General features: G+C 39.1%; 1 protein-coding gene across 5 annotated transcripts in view; it reads right to left on the bottom strand.

Annotated features, from left to right (window-relative positions):
- Positions 1-18,827, bottom strand: part of LOC122877640 (adhesion G-protein coupled receptor D2) — a 93,143-nt gene that overhangs the window by 36,796 nt on the left and 37,520 nt on the right. The window contains exons 22-24 of one of the 5 annotated variants that reach the window (XM_044199458.1): positions 8,229-8,270; positions 3,643-3,696; positions 597-777 (exon numbers count right to left, since the gene is read on the bottom strand). In XM_044199458.1, coding sequence (XP_044055393.1) covers positions 597-777; positions 3,643-3,696; positions 8,229-8,270 — 277 coding nt within the window. Of the gene's footprint in view, positions 1-596; positions 849-3,642; positions 3,697-8,228; positions 8,271-18,827 lie in introns of those variants that run through there. The other 4 variants (XM_044199463.1, XM_044199462.1, XM_044199461.1 and 1 more) reach the window with 4 other exon arrangements.

Here is an 18,827-nt window from a genome sequence, read left to right as displayed (position 1 = left end):
TTGTTGAGATAAACCTGAGCAAGAGGATATTACAGTGAGGCAGACATGTAGTGAATCTGATTTCAGCAGATACAAAGGCTCAGTATAATGTTGCATAGACCTATCATTAGCATTTTATAGTTTCGGTGGCTTTGGCTTTTTACTGCACCTTCAAGTTTAAAATGACAATGACATTTCTGGGTCTTACTCTAGCTTTTTCCTCAGTAAACTTATTTACTTGCCAAAGCAGGAAAAGCACAGGTGTAAATAATAACATTAATGATGATTCTGTATCATTTATGTGTGCCACTAAGCCATGCCAGTGAGTGAGTGAATAATCTCAACACCAGTATCTTAGCACTGCACACATGATAGGAATGCAGCCATGGTTTGTGTTACTACCTGTGTTTGATGAGTCAAAATGTCCATTGTGTGAAAGGTCTACAGTATTAATGTAAACCAGGGGGTGTCATTGTTTCAGTGTATTTTGTATATTGACTGTAATATCTAAAATTATATTTTTAATAACTAAAAACTTTCCTAAAGTCATGACCCCCACAGAGTAGAGCCTGACATGCATTATGGTTGTATGGTATGGTATAGGTCTCACAGCTCACCTCTGGTCTTCTCTTCCTCATTCCCCAGGCCTGGGGTGTTGCTGTAAGTGTAGATGGTGGTGGCCTCCTCCTCCTGGCTTGGGGTAGTGCCTAGTGGGAAACTCACAGGACGAGAGCTGGTAACTGAGCTGGATGGTCGGGAACTGGCACAGTTCTGTAAGAAATGAGAAGACAGTGTCGCCTGCAGGAGATCACTGTAGGGTTTTATACCTGTTAAAGGAATACACAGTCACTGGTCAACTTTCCTGTTACCTGATAAGAACAAAGACATCAAGTTCATCCATACGTTCCTAGTTGATCATTGGTGATGCAAGTGATGCACATTTTTTGTAGTATCAGCCTAATTATGACTCTCTCTTCTATATCTATTCCAGTATTCACTCTTGTGTTTTAATAGGTTTTTATAAGTAAATGGAAAATAAATTCAAATTGTGTTTGCATTAAACATAGTTTATCAAAAAAATAAATTCAGTTTAAAGTCAACATTGTGTATTGAAAGAGAACATAGGAGAATATATTGTGCACTGAAGAACTCCTAATCAATTAGAAGGATTAATGGTGGCTTTTTACATTTTCACTTGTGTTTTTTTATAAAGGTTTTTCTCTGATTACCAACAGTATACATTCATTAAGCAGTCACAATTAGTAGTGAACATGAAAAGATGTCATGGGCTATTGTATACTACTGTATTGTCCTTCCCACAATTCCAGCACCAAACCTGAGCAGCTGCTCTATTAATTTAGAACTCAGAGACCTCCTTGTTTCACACATGCACCTTCCAGCCAGACCAAAATAAACGGAAATCACAGAAAACCCATTTGTTTGCACAGCTCTCAAACAGACTGAGGGGCTTCAACAGGCTCCAGGGCCTCTTATATTTCATACTGTGCCTCTATCAGGCAGGAATGCCTCACATGGCTAACACTTGGGGCCTGCCATTCTGGCTGCTTTTGTGTTTTGTTGATGTCCAGCTTCACTGCTTATGACACACACACGCATAAGTGGAAAGAGATAGATACGTGCACTGCTACACGTCATTGTAAGTCACTCCAACCAGGGGTAAATGGCTTTTAATGTACCTTTTACCTCTTTTACCAAAGAAGCCTAACAACCTAACTAACTCGACTGCACCAAGACTGATTCCAACCAACTCCTAGTTTCCTATATGTTGTCAAAACTTGAATTAAGATAAAAACTAATCCACTTCCAATTTATATCTATATTTCAGTGGTGTCAGGGGCATGGAGTATTGAGGGGGGGTTGTTTTTTATTTGGGCCCTGCAACTGACAGCTTTATTTCACAAAGCAATCTGGCTCTGTGTGCACAAGAGGGAGGTCAGGGTGGGTCAGGAGGTACTTGGTATCAAACAGGCAGGCTACACTGGTCAAAGTGTGTGTATGTGTGTATAAAACCCCACCCACTGGAGCTGTGTGCGACCCAGGCCCATGTAGAGAGCTACTACAAGGAAGTGGGCTAAAGAGGTCAACAGAAGTATAGAATTTAAGAGGGAATAGTGTGTGATTAGGTTTGTTGGAATTTATATGAAAGGTTGTCAAAGTCAAAGGTATGTCATGTCAAGAGCAATATATAGTTCAATTGTTCCACAATATTTAAATGATTTTCATGTTTTGTGCCATTGGGTTAACTCTTCAATCCTTGCAAATAATACAACATATAAACCCCTCTGTCTCCGACAAGTGCCATTTGTCTTCAAATAACCCCATTTGAAGTAACGCCACCAAAGCCTCTTCATCCCTCAGCCGGCAAGGCACAATACCAAATCCTATGTTTTACAGCAAGGGGATATATAGGGGCATGTGCGGTCATCTAGAGCCAAATGTCTCCTATCTAACCAAAGGACAGGTAGATACAGTATTTCAAGCAGGATTTATAGCACAAAATAGCATTAGCTAAAAACTGTCAGGCAGCAGTGATGGCTAAAAAACGCATTCTGGTAGCGGAACCCGGCAAGATTAGAAAATTGCCACCACCAGAGGGGAGAGGAAGCAGTAAAAATGACGGTAGATGGGGGGCCCTCACTGATAACATGAGCAGCCAATATATCAGACTGCACCTGGTGGCAAGGGGCCCCAGGGGGCCCCCCCACCCGCCCAACACACAGACACGCACACTTTAATTTATCTATTTATATATTTCATTTCTTCCCTTCCTAACAGTGTCCATCTCTGAGGTGGGGGGTCAAAAGGAAGTAGGCACCGTGATATTTTACAAATCAATCTGCCGTCAGAAATGGTTTCATTCCTTCTTCAATGACCTGCAGTGCGCGAGGGTGGGGGATATTGGGGGGTACATGTGTGTGGCTCAGGGTGCAGTGGGAGGGGCAGGACAAAATGTTGCCGGCAACAGAGGAGTGGAGTTAATGTGATTACTCATAGGGGACAAGACACATTTTGTGTGTGTGTGTGTGCGTGTGAGATGGCGGGGGCTAAGGAGGGTGGAATGGTGAGAGTGGGTGTTTGTTAGGTGATCAGGTCTATAATTGTACGTATGCGTGTGTGGTATATGCCTGTTTGTGTGTGGTAGAGACTATTAAGTACTTTTAAAGTGCTTTGCGTGGGCTATGATCCTGCACAGGCACATACACACACACACACACACACACACACACACACACACACACACAGCATCTCAACGCTTCAGCCAAACAGCAGCATCCAACAAGGTATAAATACTGGCCTGACACTTTAATGTCAGGGGACGGCTTGTCCTGGATTAGAAACTTGTAACCCACCATGGAGCTTGACATTGCTGGGATGAAGGTGCAGCAATGGGCAGAGTGAGGAAGGGGGGGAGCTATTACGGAGGGTCTATGTTTGATGTATAAGGGCATCTAACATGGACTGTCGACTAGTGAGAGGCTAGCAGATATAGAGTGTTGCTTTGTGGCCAGCTTTCATTGCTGGAGTGGTGATTTTTTTTTTTATCATGAGAAGCAAAAGCTGTAAGGAAAATTGAGTCTGTTGCACCGGTGTGTTTCAGATACACACACACACTTGTTCACAGGAACATAGAGGATTACATACTGAAAAATTTAGCGCTTTTCTCCTCTCCTTGATCCTGTTGACCGTGCTCCGAACCTGAAAGAAAGAGAGAGAGAATGGGAGAGATAGAGATAAGTGTATCTGACACAGCGCTCAATGTAACACTTACAATGAATCAAAACAAAAAATCTTTCACAGCAAACTCCTATGAGCACCCAAAGTGTAAAATGGAGAAAGGAGGAATGTGGAAGGGATAAAGCAAATCTGAGTGTTAGTTTGAGGGCACTGACAGCGATTGGGGAGGTGTGTGTGTGTTTGTGTGTGTGTGTGTGTGTGTGTGTGTGTGTGTGTGTGTGCGCGCATGTACGTATGAGAGGGTGTTCCAGTATGTCCCAGTGGCTAATGGGACTTGAAAGTGACACATATAGCTGGCAAACTAAGGAGACGACTTCCAGCTATCATCTGTCAGCATAGAGCGCCGGGACCAACAAATGGAGCTATTGGAGGAGAAGGGACCGCCCTAGCAGAACAGATTACATTTTTACACTCCGGATGAAACAGTGTACTGCACGCCTTCATTTAACACATACAAGACAAGACAAGACAAGAATTTCATGGATTTTAGAGATATACAGTATACATCATACAATTTCAGTATATTAGTTGTAATTTTACAAACCCCCAACCTAATTTATAATTAACTCCTTGAAAAAAAAATAACAACACTTTTGGAGAATTTAATTTTAAAACCAGATAAACAATGAATCATTTTGTAATACTATGGAAGTTAATTCCAAGACGTTTGCTTAGAGACCAGTAATAATTTGGATGACCTTTGATTATATTTAACTGGTGGATTTTATGTATCAATGTTTCTTATAAATTGATCATTTTTATCAATTTAAATCGATCAAAAATAAATCTGTTATTGAACCCATCCAAATACTTGACTGATTAATAACATCAACAAATGTTTCTTGTATATATTATGTACTTCATATCACATGACACAAGACAATAATCCCACAATTTAGTCTGTCCTTAATCCAATGAATAAAATTCTATAAACTCTATAAATAACCTATGAAAATGTACAAAAAAAAAAGGAATTTAAAACATCCCTATTAAAAATGATCTGCTTGCGACTTTATGCTTCACGGTATAACAGTTTTACTGATCACAACATAGGTTAATACATTTAGTTTAGTGCAATGAAATATGTGTTACTAGACATACCTTTGGTAGAAAATAATCTAAATCCAAAATAAAATAAAATAAAAATATGGGAATATACAAAAATGTATATTTTGTCCCACAGCAGCAGCTATGAGTGAACATATTCCCTATTAGAAAGTTATGATTCCTGATAATAACTGAGGATTTGTTATTTTAGTTATGTTTTTAATTACTAATACAATGTAATGTTGAAATTTTATTTAATTAAAAAATGAGGAAAAAATTATATTATTATTAATTCAGTATTGGAACATTTTCATATTATCTTGACTATGAACAATTTGTTACTGTAAACAAGATGTAACAGGATAATTATCTGTTTAGTTAAAAAAGATCTAAATGAAAAAACAGCAGGAATTACTCAGTGTGTTAGTAGCTCAGTTAAATAGGCTGAAGTCTTCTATGGAAAGCCTCTGGCACTTGTGTGTGTGTGTGTGTGTGTGTGTGTGCACGTGCATGTGCCTGTGCACAGTGTCAGCGCTCACTGTAAATCTGTAGCGGCTGGGCACTCATCACTACAGCCCGTCCTAGCCCAGCCCACCACGTTAGTGAATATGCATTATGGCTTATGGCTTCATTAAGTCGCAGCGTGTTATAAATTATGACACCACACTGAACACACACACACACACACACAGTCTCAGAGACAGCGTGTGTATACAGAGGATGTTTTGCATACATACCAACGTTGAAGGGCCACATAATGAAGAGAGCCCAAGCCTTGTGACAGGGCAGAATCAACAGCATCATGTTTCCAAAACCCTCCTATTATTTCTGACAAGATCTGTAGAAGGCCTTCGACACGGTGCAGATGTTGGAGACACACCGTCTTAACACAATTTAATGGGGGAAGTAAGTCCTGGGGATTTCATTGATATCAAAAGCAGCTGGCGTGCCGAGGCAATTACATGACACAACTTAATTAATCATTTGACAATGAGGGGAAGGGCATTGTTTTAGACGATCGTTATGTGTTTAAGGGGTTTTGCGCATACTCAAGGTTTCGCAATGATGCAAAGCGTGGTTCCCCATGTAAATGGGCACTAAGCGATTACCATATAAAAGCATTGCGCCCGACAACACCTGCCGACATCCTTGGAGCTGACGGAAATAAAAGGTCATCAAAGCGTGGGATTACAAGGTGACCACCAAGGAAAAGCTAATTGCAATGAATAATGGAAAGCTATTGTCAAGTAATTAGCAATTAAAACGCTGCATTTTGAGTGTAATAGCAGCAGACACAGTCTGTCTTCCATGCCATATTTGTAATTATTGAGCCTGGAAACCAGCCTCATGAATGGAGCATTTTCTGACTTTGAGGCACTAGTTAATTCAACACCTTTCTTTAGCATATCAAAGTAAAATTCCTTCACACTATGATGGTTAAAGACTAATTTGTTTTACCAGTTAACAACTAACAGCAACTTTGCAAAGTTTTTTCTTCACTCTATATACTTGGTAACACAGAGAAGCCTAATGTGTGTGATAATGTAATCAAAGGAGGGATTGCCATCTCCCTGTCATCAAGGCTGGTTAGCTTAAATGAATACAGACAAAGCAGGAACCTCCCTGTCTCACATTGGCCTCTCCCTGAAACTCTGATTACGGGAAGAAACAAAAAATAAAACTTTTGATCATTCCTATTCAGAGTTTCTATGATTTTTCTATTAAGCAAATATTCTCTTTTTGGTGCCAGGGAGGGTGAAACCTGAAGCCAGCGCACTGTTTCACTTGTTAGACAAGTTAAAGATACAAAACAAAAGACAAACAGGGTAAGGAAGAACAAAAGGAGTCCCCCGGAAAGGTGGAGAGTGTTCACAGGAAGAAAGAGTGTGTGTGAGAAAAATTCTGTAATCTTGCCATTATTCACATAATGACAAGATTACAGAATTTTTCTCAAACGTTAACAAAGAAGTGTGGTCCTTATGAAAACCGGAACATGTACATGAGCTGCTCACAAATTGTGAAGACCCCAGGGTCAAGGACAACTTGAGTGTAAGAAAATGAATTCCAAAGCACTAAAAAAAAAAAAAAAAAAAAAAAAGAAGCCACTTTAAGCAAGAATGCAGTGTTGATTTATTTTACAGTGTGAAGGGTCAGTCCTCCCTGGCTATGCATTGTTGGTGCATCGCCTATGACTCAGAGACAGCTCTTCAGGCTCTGGAGAAGACATGGATGAAGAAAGGAAAGAGAAAAGGGAAATAAAAAAGGACAGGAAATGAAAATGAGATGTCCTCTTGGATGGTCAGGCAGACAGAGGTGATAAGGACGGGAGGTTAAAATAAAGAAGTCTGTCTGGAGACAAAACATAAGAAATAGACAGGAGATGGGTGGGTTTATATAATACTGACCATTATCTTTGAAGAGCTGGGTAACATAGTTATATGTTACCCAGCTCTTCAAAAAAGCTGCTTGTATATGGTGATGATGACCTTGTACATTCAATCAAAGTAACAAGAGGCAAATGAAAAGATGAGGTGAGATTAAGACTTGTCAACCATGATTCATTCTACTCACAGAGGAGACAGTTTGTTAGAATAACTTTGGCATACTGTATTTACACAATTTTTATTTTGCTGCGATAGTAACAGTCCATATTTACTATTTACCATATTGCATGTGTTTCCAGAAAACTGCATCTTGAATTGTTAACTGTGCTACAAGGCAAATACTTTTCAGATTTTCACTTTCACCTTAAAGTTTAGGTAAGTGCTGTATTTTAAGAAGGCTCAGATGCAATATTACCTATGCACATCTAAAGTTGACCCTATTTACATAGACTAAAAGCCACATTTGACCAAGAGTGATTTTCATGAATTGAATCTCATCCATTAAATCATATCTCTGTCTCTCGCCATTCACTTACTCTCCACCCCCCACACAGCTATGGCGTATCTAAATGGTAATAAAGCAGCATCTCAATACGATATGTCCTCACTCCTTCATTGCATATTGCTGGTTGCATATTGTTTTTCTTATTTTGTCCTACTATGGTTAGTGCTTGGGACCCTGCGAAGCCCTGGCCAGCAGCTTTGTCAGGATACTAAATGGAGGGCCGTGAGTTTAAAAACTTAAAGAGGCAGTGAAATATTAGCCAATGTGGGTGAGGAATGAGTGGCTGAGAACCGCGGCGTGTCAGTGTTTAATGGTCGGACTCGGATGCATATAAGTTAGTCCAAGCATGAAGGGCAGTGGGACGCTCGCGTGGAAACGATGTCCCCTCCCCTCCTTCCCATCCCTCCTCCCATCCACAGACACACGTTCACACACACATACACATACACACTCACACTCTCACACCCCACCCACACAGCTTTTAAGCAGGGAGCCCATCAGAAACTTGTCATTTCTCTCATTCACTCCGACAGCCTTGAGACACAATGCAGACTTACCTCTGTGTTGTACACCCCATATATCAGGAAGATGAACAGGCCCTGCAAACAGACAAAGAAAGAGAGAGAGAAAGAAAGAGAGAGAGAGAGAGAGAGAGAAAGAGGATGAGGACAAAGTTGTTACAGTTGTTTTCTCTCTTATCTTCTAGTAAAAAACAAAAGATAAAAAGTAATGAGTGGAGTGACACGCACGGGTTAGGTTGATTCGTACTCTGTCTACGCAGAGCTCAAGTAGACTGTAGTGAAAAGTAATGAGAAGAAGAAGGACTTGAAAGAGTACAACTTCTCCAAACTGGGCCACCTCCGTAAGGCTCAGCTTGCGTTTGTTTCCTCTACAATACTTGTGCTCCTCATTCCAGCCCCCACTAAGCCATCAAAGGCTCAAACCCAAGGTTCCACACAGCTTTATCGAAATAGAAAATCTCAAGTGTCTGTGTTCAGTCTGTGTTCTTCAACACAGAAACACACATATATATGATTGAATACCAAACACACACATAACACACAGAGTTCAAGCTCACACACGTATACAGACACACAAAGTCAATGAATTCACAAACATATGAAACAGATACAAATAGCCATGAAGCCATATGAGGAAACAAAGACAATATGAACACAAACACATATTAAAAGACATACATACACACACACACACACACACACACACACACACACACACACACGCACATACGCACATAAAGAGTAACTCAGGCCAGACGAGACTATCAAGGAAAAACCATTGGAGGAAAGCGTAGAAAGAGAGAGACAGAGGGAGCATAATGGGAAAAAAAAGACATATAAAAGAAGGTATTTCATGTTCACAAAACTCCACGGCTAGTACCCAGGTCACAAGAATGCCATGCCCTTGGATGCATAAAGGCTGCGCTTTTGGTCACAGAAAAACAGATATTTTCATTCCAATCCATTGTGGCATCCATTGAATGTACAAGCTGTGCATTCGCCTTCGGGCCATAATGTAATGCAGTTGCCTCAATGGAAACAGTGAAAACAACATTCTCAGAGCAACGATTGAACTGTGCCACAAAAAGATGTACCAAGAAAAATGAAAAGGCAGGTAAAATTCTACAAATTTCAAGGCTGATAGATAGTCGATTCTTTGATAAACCAACAGTACATAGATGTAGGTCTAGCTAACACAAAACATTTTTTTTAAAAGTACATCTCTCCTCTTTCACCACTCAGAGTGTGTCTGTGTTGCTTCGTCTTTAAACGAAGGTAAGGACAGATCCTGAGGACAGGCAGGCACAACCTGGTCAATACATCAATCAAGTTGAGTTTGGAGCATCCAATTTTTGCCAGAGGGAGATCTCGATGCATCACCATTGACAACATGATATGGGGGCCCATTCAGAGTGACAGGCCGACGATGGCCGACAATGACAACCTCTAGCCCAAGCTACTGCCCATTCACCTCATACTGGCTGCTCTCCTGTCCTCCAGGGACTGAATTGCCCTGTCTGGCTGTCATGTGACACCTTAGGACATCCATCCTCTTTAAACTGACAATTCTGCTGGTCTCTGACATGCTGAAGACAACAGGCATAACAAGGGATCTCAAGCTGAGATCTGAGACCTGCAATTTTATCTCTATATTTTCAGTTCTTACTTTCAATTGCATGTTGGCTACAACTTCATACAGTACAGAATGTGATTAATTTAAGCACAATATAGCCACGAGGGGACTGACAAGGTTGTTTACCAACACCAGGGATTACACAAGTACAACTAGAGCTTAGATTTCTGGCTTTAAAAACTTAATCTTCTGATTCATACTTACATAACTGCCCACTTCCACTGGATGGTACTACAAATGAACAATCACCATGTAACAAAATGTTGTGGCTGCAAAGGCTACAAAAGCTAAAACTATCAAGGACGAAGCTGTGTTATTATTGAAGTATGTGTGCAAGGTGACAAAATATTTTTTTACTGGCATGTTATTATCTTTGCTCCAATTCCCAACTGTTAGCTTACTCCTCTACTGTTAAAATGCAATGTTGACAATGTAGGGCTGCAAAGATGGGAAGCTGTCCTAGACACTTTCAAAACATGACAAGTTCTGACCTTTTTTCACCAATTCCTCCTGATTACCAAAATAAGCTAACTGAGGTCATACATGATTTGATTCCCCTTTTACTAATCAGCTTTGCTCTGCCATACATGGGCCTTATAAAATGTTTCACATAGTTTATTATTTCAGCAAGCAGACCTCCATGATATCAAACAAACTAGGACAAAATCCTAGCTGCCGTCAAGGAAGCGGGCTCCTTTGTCATTTTTGTATTTGATATAATCTGACTGTAATAATTTAATGATAAAAGTATTCCATTGAAGAGTTTAAAGTGACAGAAAACTACTTGAAGTACACATCACCAACAATGTGTAACAAAGGCATCCTGATCAATGCAGTGCTACTCATAGAGTGCCAATATTATAAGAGTGTACTTAGAAAGCTGGAGTAAGGCCACTGTAAGGTAAAATATGACTTTCATTTTTTAATTAATGTAATTACAATCACAACCTATGATGCTCATTGACAATTATTTAAAAGCACAAGTATTGTATATAGAGTTTATCATGTGGGTAAACATACTGTTGTCAAATATTCTTTTCGCACACACACACACGCATGTACACAAGCACACATACAATAACAGACAGTGGGTGGTTAATTTGCAACACATACCCTATTGTATTGCATTAGAATTGCAATTTCCAACTTACTGTTGCAATTTGATTATCATGTTTTTGATCGTTCCTCTTATTTGTAATTAATCTTTTGTTGTGTAGCGAACAAAGTGGTGAGAACATACTGTGCACATTAGGAAAAATGATCTATTAAAATATAATTAAGTTAAAAATAAGTGGCAGCACAACAATAATGATAGATTGTTTAAAATGTTAATTCATTAATATTTCCACTAAAAACAAACAGAGAAGAAAAATGGGGCGCATTATTTAAATGCATGTGTGCTTTTCTAAACCCCGTCCTGTTTCTTTTGAACTCAGCGGCAAATGCTACAAATTTATGCAAAGAATGAACACAGTTGCTTTCAAAGTATTGCTATACTATACATCAAACAGGGGAGCATAAATTAATTAGCATCCAGCTAATTAAGGAACAATTGTATGTTTAAAAAGTTAAAGCCAACAAACACTGCTTGACCAAAAACATTATCACCCCGGGGAGATGTACTATGCTGCAATGCAAGACAGAAAACAGAATTTGTTTAAATTAACAAGGGTGTTCATTCTTATCAGATAGAGAGCGTTGTCTGAGAAAGCAGAAAGAACAAATCAAAGTCAGAGATCGAGTTACTTACAAGAATTCTGAGTCAATTCAATTAAACCAGGATGCTGTGGTTTTAACCATCGTTTACTACTGGCTGTTTGTGATGTTGACAACCTCCTTTTAGAAATTTACCATGTTTTACCTCTGCTGTCCTTGTAACTCACTCTTCCTAAAAGCATCAACTGAGTGCATTAAATGTTTAAGGTGATCCATCAACCACTGCTAATATTTGTAATAAAAGCTTTAATCCAGTGTTTGTGTAAGTACTTTATAGGTTCAATGTATGTGAAAAACTTAAGTTAATTTATTAATTTTTTTTAAACTTATTTTCCTCAAATGTCAAAAGCAAGAGATCTTTGACAAATAAAGAGGTTCTTACAGGCTGTCTATTTAGACGGACAGCTCTTGTATTATTAGATAAAATGCAGTTTGAATTTCCATTTTCACTTAACTGAATCAGTTGCCAGAGAGCAGAACTGATTGGAGGCAGTTCACATTTTAAGTTATTTAATTGTACAAGGAGACTGCCAAGATTGAGCCTGTGACCTTTTAGCTACAATTATGTTGTATTTATTATGGTCTATGTCAGTGGCAGGTAACAACCAACATATAATGGGCAGCATATGATATTTTATTTTCATCACTAATGTAAAGTTATTATTTTTAAGCACATTTCGTGTACTATGAAATGCAATGTGCTTTTCATAAAAACTACAAAACACTAAAGGTTATTTTAATCTGCCACAAAAAAATTAATAAAATCAAGAACATAACTTGCTTTAATTAATTCATTACATTAGACCTCCACATATAACTAGTCCTGTGTCACCAGAGTTAGAGAGAAAAATAAAGAGACAGCAATAGATAGATACTCAGAAATTCTGGATGGGCAAATTTACCCCATTGTTGGTTGGTTCCTGGCAATGATACTATGGCAGAAAAAGAGTGTCAGGGCTAACAGAATTGATCCTTGCATATGTCCAGCAATCACACAAACCTCCACAACAAGCTCAGCTGTGAACATTGATAAATCTCTGTTAAATCCCATACAGCAGCCCCAAGCTTCCACAGCACGTACTGTATATAGTCCTTATTTTGACAATGAGCTCACTGTAGCAGCACTATGTAAAAATGGCATATCTCCTCATTATTTTGTGACATTGAGCAGAAATTTTACTTCTCATTTGAGAAGTTCACCTGCCCTGCTTTATACATGTTCCCCCTGACACTCTACTGCAGTACCAACACAAACAAATGCTCATCGAGAGTAGTCGCTCCACCTTTCTTTTTGTGTTACAAATGATAACAAATTCTCAGTGAGCAATGCCTCTGTATTTACCCCCCTCCCTTACCTTTCAGCACACCCTATTTCCCCATCTCCATCACTCCAAATGGGAGTGCAGCAATGGCAGGTAAAAATCTCAGAAAACAACAAATTTATGACATTGTCCTTGGGAAACAAATTTTCAATGTAAAGATATGAAAATTGCTGGAATATATTGCTGCTGTCAGCTTAGCGATCCCTTTTGTATGAGGGGAGGATAAAGTTAACAAAGAGGTATAATGACATTAGTGTAATACCGCTTTTTTTGTTTTTCAGTTAATTAATAATTAAAAAACATCTCTACAATGGAGGTGACGAGAGCAAAGTTAGCACGACTCGTTGATATAAACCGGAATTATCCTTTAAGTCTATATTGGCAGTCACTCCCATCACTAACACAATGTCATAATGTCATGAGATTCACTAATCAAAAGAAATGTTACACTAGTGTTAGGCCTGTAGCCATCTATGGCCACATCTAATAAGATGTCTACAATGTCAATCCAGTAGTGCAGGATAGTAACGGACTATTTTATTTAATTTTTCACAAAGACTGAGCCCTTTGACTCTCAAACAAGGAATGTACACAGGGGCTCTGGCTATGGGGCCCCCTCACCCCTTGAGCCCCTACGCCTGTGCTCGTTTGGTACTTGCTTTTGCCAGCAATACACTTATTTCCACATATGGATCTCAAAACAAGTTACAGTATGTTGAATTTGGTGACTGTCCTGCATTGCAGACAGGCCTTCAGTGTTTGGTGATTGGCCACCTTTATGGTTAAAGCTCAAAGTTTACTTGTCTACGTAGCTGTGAGAGTCTGTGTGACTTAAATTTCATCATCGGCCCATCTTCAATATGATTTGGTTAGCAGTACAATATGGTTTGCAGTAATGGACATCTATATATGATTTGTAGTAAATGGGCGAAAACATTCAAAAGCACAGGCATGGTCTTTAAAAAGCTCAAGCTTTACATTGTCTCTTAGGCAAAATTAATTCAGCCTTTACAAACATACAATGTCAGAAATTAGTCATTTAGGCAAGTTATTATGTCAACACTGCATAAATTTGGTTGCTCTAGGACAAGCACTAAAACTAAAAACCATGATTCAAAAGAATGTACTCCATTGGTATGGCAGAAAGTAAAACGTTATGGCTGCTTGAAAAAGTTTCACCCCATCTCAGCGTTCCATAACTAAATAAAAAAACATACAGAAACCTTTCATAAACGAGAAAGCTGTATTTGGTTACTTTCAGTAATTGTAAACCACATGTTCCACATAGTTTTTAGGAGAACTTCAGGCACTGCCATTTCTCAATGTCAAAAATGAGTTATACTTGTCTAACCCTACATCAAAAATCTAAATAGATATACTTTTCACAAATGACATCCTTCAATCAGACCGACAGCTTTCTCTTAAGTAGCTGAAGACCACAACCTCCACATCCTTTTAGAGAATTCCAGGCTTCAGTGTCACCCAATGCCAAAAATGAGAACTATTTGAACAAGTTGGACCCGACGTCAAATATCTCAACCTAAATTCAAACACACAGAGACACTTTTCACAAATAGAGCTATCTGCATCCCCACTTGGCAAAAAAGGGGAGGAAAAAATCTGCCCTCGCACCTGGTAATCATTACGGAAATGAGAGACAGAAGAGGTTATAACGCTGTGATGGGGGAAAAAGAAAAGAAATTCACACTTCTGCGCAGGGGCTTGCTAATGTCTCTGACCCCTCCACGCATAAACAGTTTAATTAACATGTATACATAACTTTCACTTTAACTGCTCATGGCATGTCAAATCAAAGTGTCTGTCAAAGCTGTGAAACAGGGAGTTGATACTCTGCAGGTCCTCAGTTCAAATCCAGCTCTGTGTAACTGCTCCAGCTGGCCAGAGAAGCTGGCAATAAGACATGAAGGCAGACAGACAGGTAGGTAGACAGGCTGCCACTCTGTCAGTTTGATGAGGTAAACTGAAGCAGGAGGCAAGACATTATGTTTTCAGTGGAAAAACAAAATACAAACCAAACATAGAGGAACTCGATGTAACTTTTTATTTAGTCTAATAGGTTTTAATCCTGGTGACAGCAACGTTATTGACCATATAAACATTCAAGAAAAAAAAATGATTTTTTTTTCTACAACTGAAGCAATACCATACTGTTCAAGTAAATATGAACATGCATAATAATGCCTAAGTGCAGCCAAGGTCTTTCAACATTAGTGTATAATAAACCCATGCAAAAAAAGCTCTGCTGTGTTTATTATTTGTGTGCAAATAAACAGTGAAGCATCTGATGGCATACTGTACAAGGCCTATCAATGGAGTTTAAAAACTGATCACCACATTCTCAATTACAAGTTTGCTTGTGCAGTCTGCCAACTACTAAATCGTCAAAGAGAGGAATTTCTATGGTCAAACTACAACTTTATATTTGCTTTATGTTTAATTTGAATCCTAATGTTTGTGCATTCAAAAGTTTACATTGCTGGTAAAATTGCAAGCAAATACATACAATCCTGACAAACTGGAATTGGCTGCATTTTATTTTCTACGCGTTTTACAATGCACAGGCCATAATGCACAGGCCATAATCCATCTAGTATAATTCAATTCTTTATTCGGTTCTCTTCAAAATGACGCATTAGAGTTTATAGTCTGTGTGTGAGGGTGGGGTAGGGGTCAAAGTTTTCTTCCTCTTTCCATCCTGTTGTACATTATTTGGGAAAGAGGATCAGTCATTCTTTAAGAAGAGCTATTAGGACTCTCCCTGTTTCTTTCCCACACACACACATCCAGTCAGTTGGGCTTTGGGCTGTCACATTGAGGAGGGGACCCCCAAGCCAGCCTGCCTCTACAGGGTGTATAGCTACAGAGGAAAACAGAGTGTACACACACACACACAAACAGGCACACACTGAGGCCGGCAGCAACACCAGTCCTGGTGTGTGATGGCTCAGGAGAGGAGGGAGAGTTATTAGCTTAGCCCTGAACCACCTACTTAATATAGGGGCCGGCGGTGATTGCTAACAGAGCCTGGCAGAGGTGACAGCTTTTGGCCCTGCTTGAGGAAATCCAATTGAAAAGCAGCCAAGAGGAACAACAACCCCGAAACAGATGTTGCTCGCTACCACCGGCACAACATGGGTACACACAACCCAACGGCAACAAACCACAATGGCAAATCTGACACACAAACATACACACAGCGGACACCGAGTGGAGCGCGCGCACACACATATACTGTAGAGCCACATGAAACTGTACAATAACTGTACAAGTGAAAAAAAGCAGCACCAGAAATGTCCATAAACACATATGTTGTACACAATGCACACAAGTAATAATTTGTAAAGCTCACTCTTGGAGCTCTTTCCAGTATTTGTGTTGCAACTGCCATATGTACAATCTGACTTTCATCCTGATATTTGTATTATTGATGTTTTAATCCAGTTTATCACAATTATTTAATATTACAAAATACTACTGTATCATCTGTTTTTTAAATAAATAACAAATATAATGAGCTCTAAAGCCCCTCATAAAGAGAATTTCTATAATATAAAATATAATAAAAAATAAATTACATTAAAAAAATGTAATTAAAATAAAACAAGATCATACAGGTTAAACATAACACTCCCCCCCACCCCCCCAACGACAAAACACAAACACACACACTGGGCATTCCCTCCAGTTTAAACATAATTTAAGGATCCATAAACTCTATCAATCCAAGGTTAGTGAGAATTTTTTGTTCATAGCTCATGAGCACAAAACACTCTGGCAGCTAACCCAGAAATGGAATAAAGAAGAAAAGTAAAATAAATAAATAAAATCAGGTAAGAGTTTGCAAGTCTGTTAAAAACATCTACAGTGAGCGGACGCCAAAACAAAACATTCCCCCCAGAGAATAGACCCACCCAACCATCCATCCATCTTCTTTTTTAACATCTCTGGCAGGGCATTCCACTGAAAACATAACACGCATGCCCTCAAATCATTACAGCCCCTTGCTCCAGTATTAATTGAGTTTGGCAAGGCTGACCATGTCTCAGTCATAATAACATTCATTTATTTTTTTTCTATTACCGCTACTGCAAAAGAGCATCGGGGGGGGTTGAGGCTGGGTAAAGGGGCTAAAATCAATTCTGACATATCTTTATTGCCAGTCGATGACAAATGATGGCACATTTGCCATTGCTCTGGCATTGTGTCAGTGTATGTCATATCGATTTTACATCAGATGGACAAATGTTATTGATGAAGCGCCCAAGTAACAGATGAGCACTCTATTTTACTTGTTTTAATGTTTAAATAAACCAGAATGATGGGGGGTGATGGACTTCTGTAGCGGATCTTTCCATTCGCTAATACACGTGATTTTAAAAATAATTCTTTAAAATTAACTAAATTCTGAGGCGTTTACACAAACTGGATCTGTTGGGAGTGGGTAACTATATCCTGAACCTGATCACACTGCACACATGTGGTAATGTAATTGGGGGGGGGGGACTGTAAACAAACTAGCTTTTAAACAAGACAATTTAGGGTTGCGTGTCTTAGGCGCCAAGCAAAACACAGCCATGGAAAACTGATACAAACTTTTAACACATGGGTCAAAGCAGGAGTCTTTGAACTGGTGAGGGAAAGCACGCTGCCAGTGCAGAGAGCTGTTTAATTAAAAATACTTAGGTATCCAACGGGCCTTTCTGTGGCGCCCCCTTGTCAAATTGTATGTGATCCTGCTGTCAATCGCACTGGGTGTTTTCTAATCGCATAGTTTTCCACTGACAGAGAGGAAAAAAATGTTGGAAGAGAACAAGTCCTGGGAAACAGCAGCTGGGGACTGGGTTTGGTTTATAGTAACTGTACACATGGACACACACATGCGTACACACACGCACTGTTACGTTGTACATAAGGTGCTCAAGTTACTGACACTGACATTTACATACACATAGATGTGGATACCATATCAGTGTATACACATAGATATGTATACAAATGTAGTACAATGCAACAATCAGATATATATAAATATTATTCCATCCACAAACACTTCCAGTCTGATTCACACTTATACCTTGAATTTAATTTGCAGCATACAGAAGCCTTAACCTAAACTATGTTAAGAAAGAATTCATTTTAAATCATGAATGCACTGAATTTAAACTGGGTACAATGACACTATCCCCAAGCAGGTAATTCTCCCCACATCAACTGGTGGGAAAGTCCAACATTTGTTCCCAAATATGGGCTATGAAAGAAACACACACATACACAAGCACACATTCAGACACACACACCTAAAATTACACACATACAAATACACCTACACATGTATGTTTGCCAAGACACACAGTTGCATATGCAAAGGCAACACACATATGTGAAGAGCCATACTTTTTCAGAAATGCACACACTAGCATGCATACATAAACAAAACATAATGTATATACATTATACAGCAACTGCACACAGACTCACACAAATTCATGGACTCATATGCATCCATCAAAATATACAACAGGTACACACAGTTCTGAGAAAAAACAGTGGCTCTTTCTCCAGCAAAATCAGTTCCTAGTATCATCAGCACATATATCACCTGACACCTAAGAACCTATGAAATCTTTCAATTGTTTCCTACCATTTAAAGCGCTGCAGTCCAGCAAATACCAGATATGTTTTCATAAAATGTAATATGCAATTATCGATTTGCACCCTCAATTAATAATAAGTGTGCACAAATTACATAATTTATTTTTTAATGTTATTTTGCACTACAGTACACAGTGGCATGGGCAACCGCAGGTGGCCGGCAAAGGCTGAACAAGCCATGCTGAAGCAACATCCAATGTAGCATCAAAACTGTATGAGGAGGAGCAGGTCGAGGGGACAAGGACAAATGAGATTAAGGTGATAATGCTTTTGATGTGAGGTTATTAATTT

The sequence above is a fragment of the Siniperca chuatsi genome, linkage group LG6 (assembly GCF_020085105.1).
Source record: "Siniperca chuatsi isolate FFG_IHB_CAS linkage group LG6, ASM2008510v1, whole genome shotgun sequence".
NCBI lineage: Eukaryota > Metazoa > Chordata > Actinopteri > Centrarchiformes > Sinipercidae > Siniperca > Siniperca chuatsi.
This window is presented reverse-complemented; position numbering and strand designations above follow the sequence as displayed.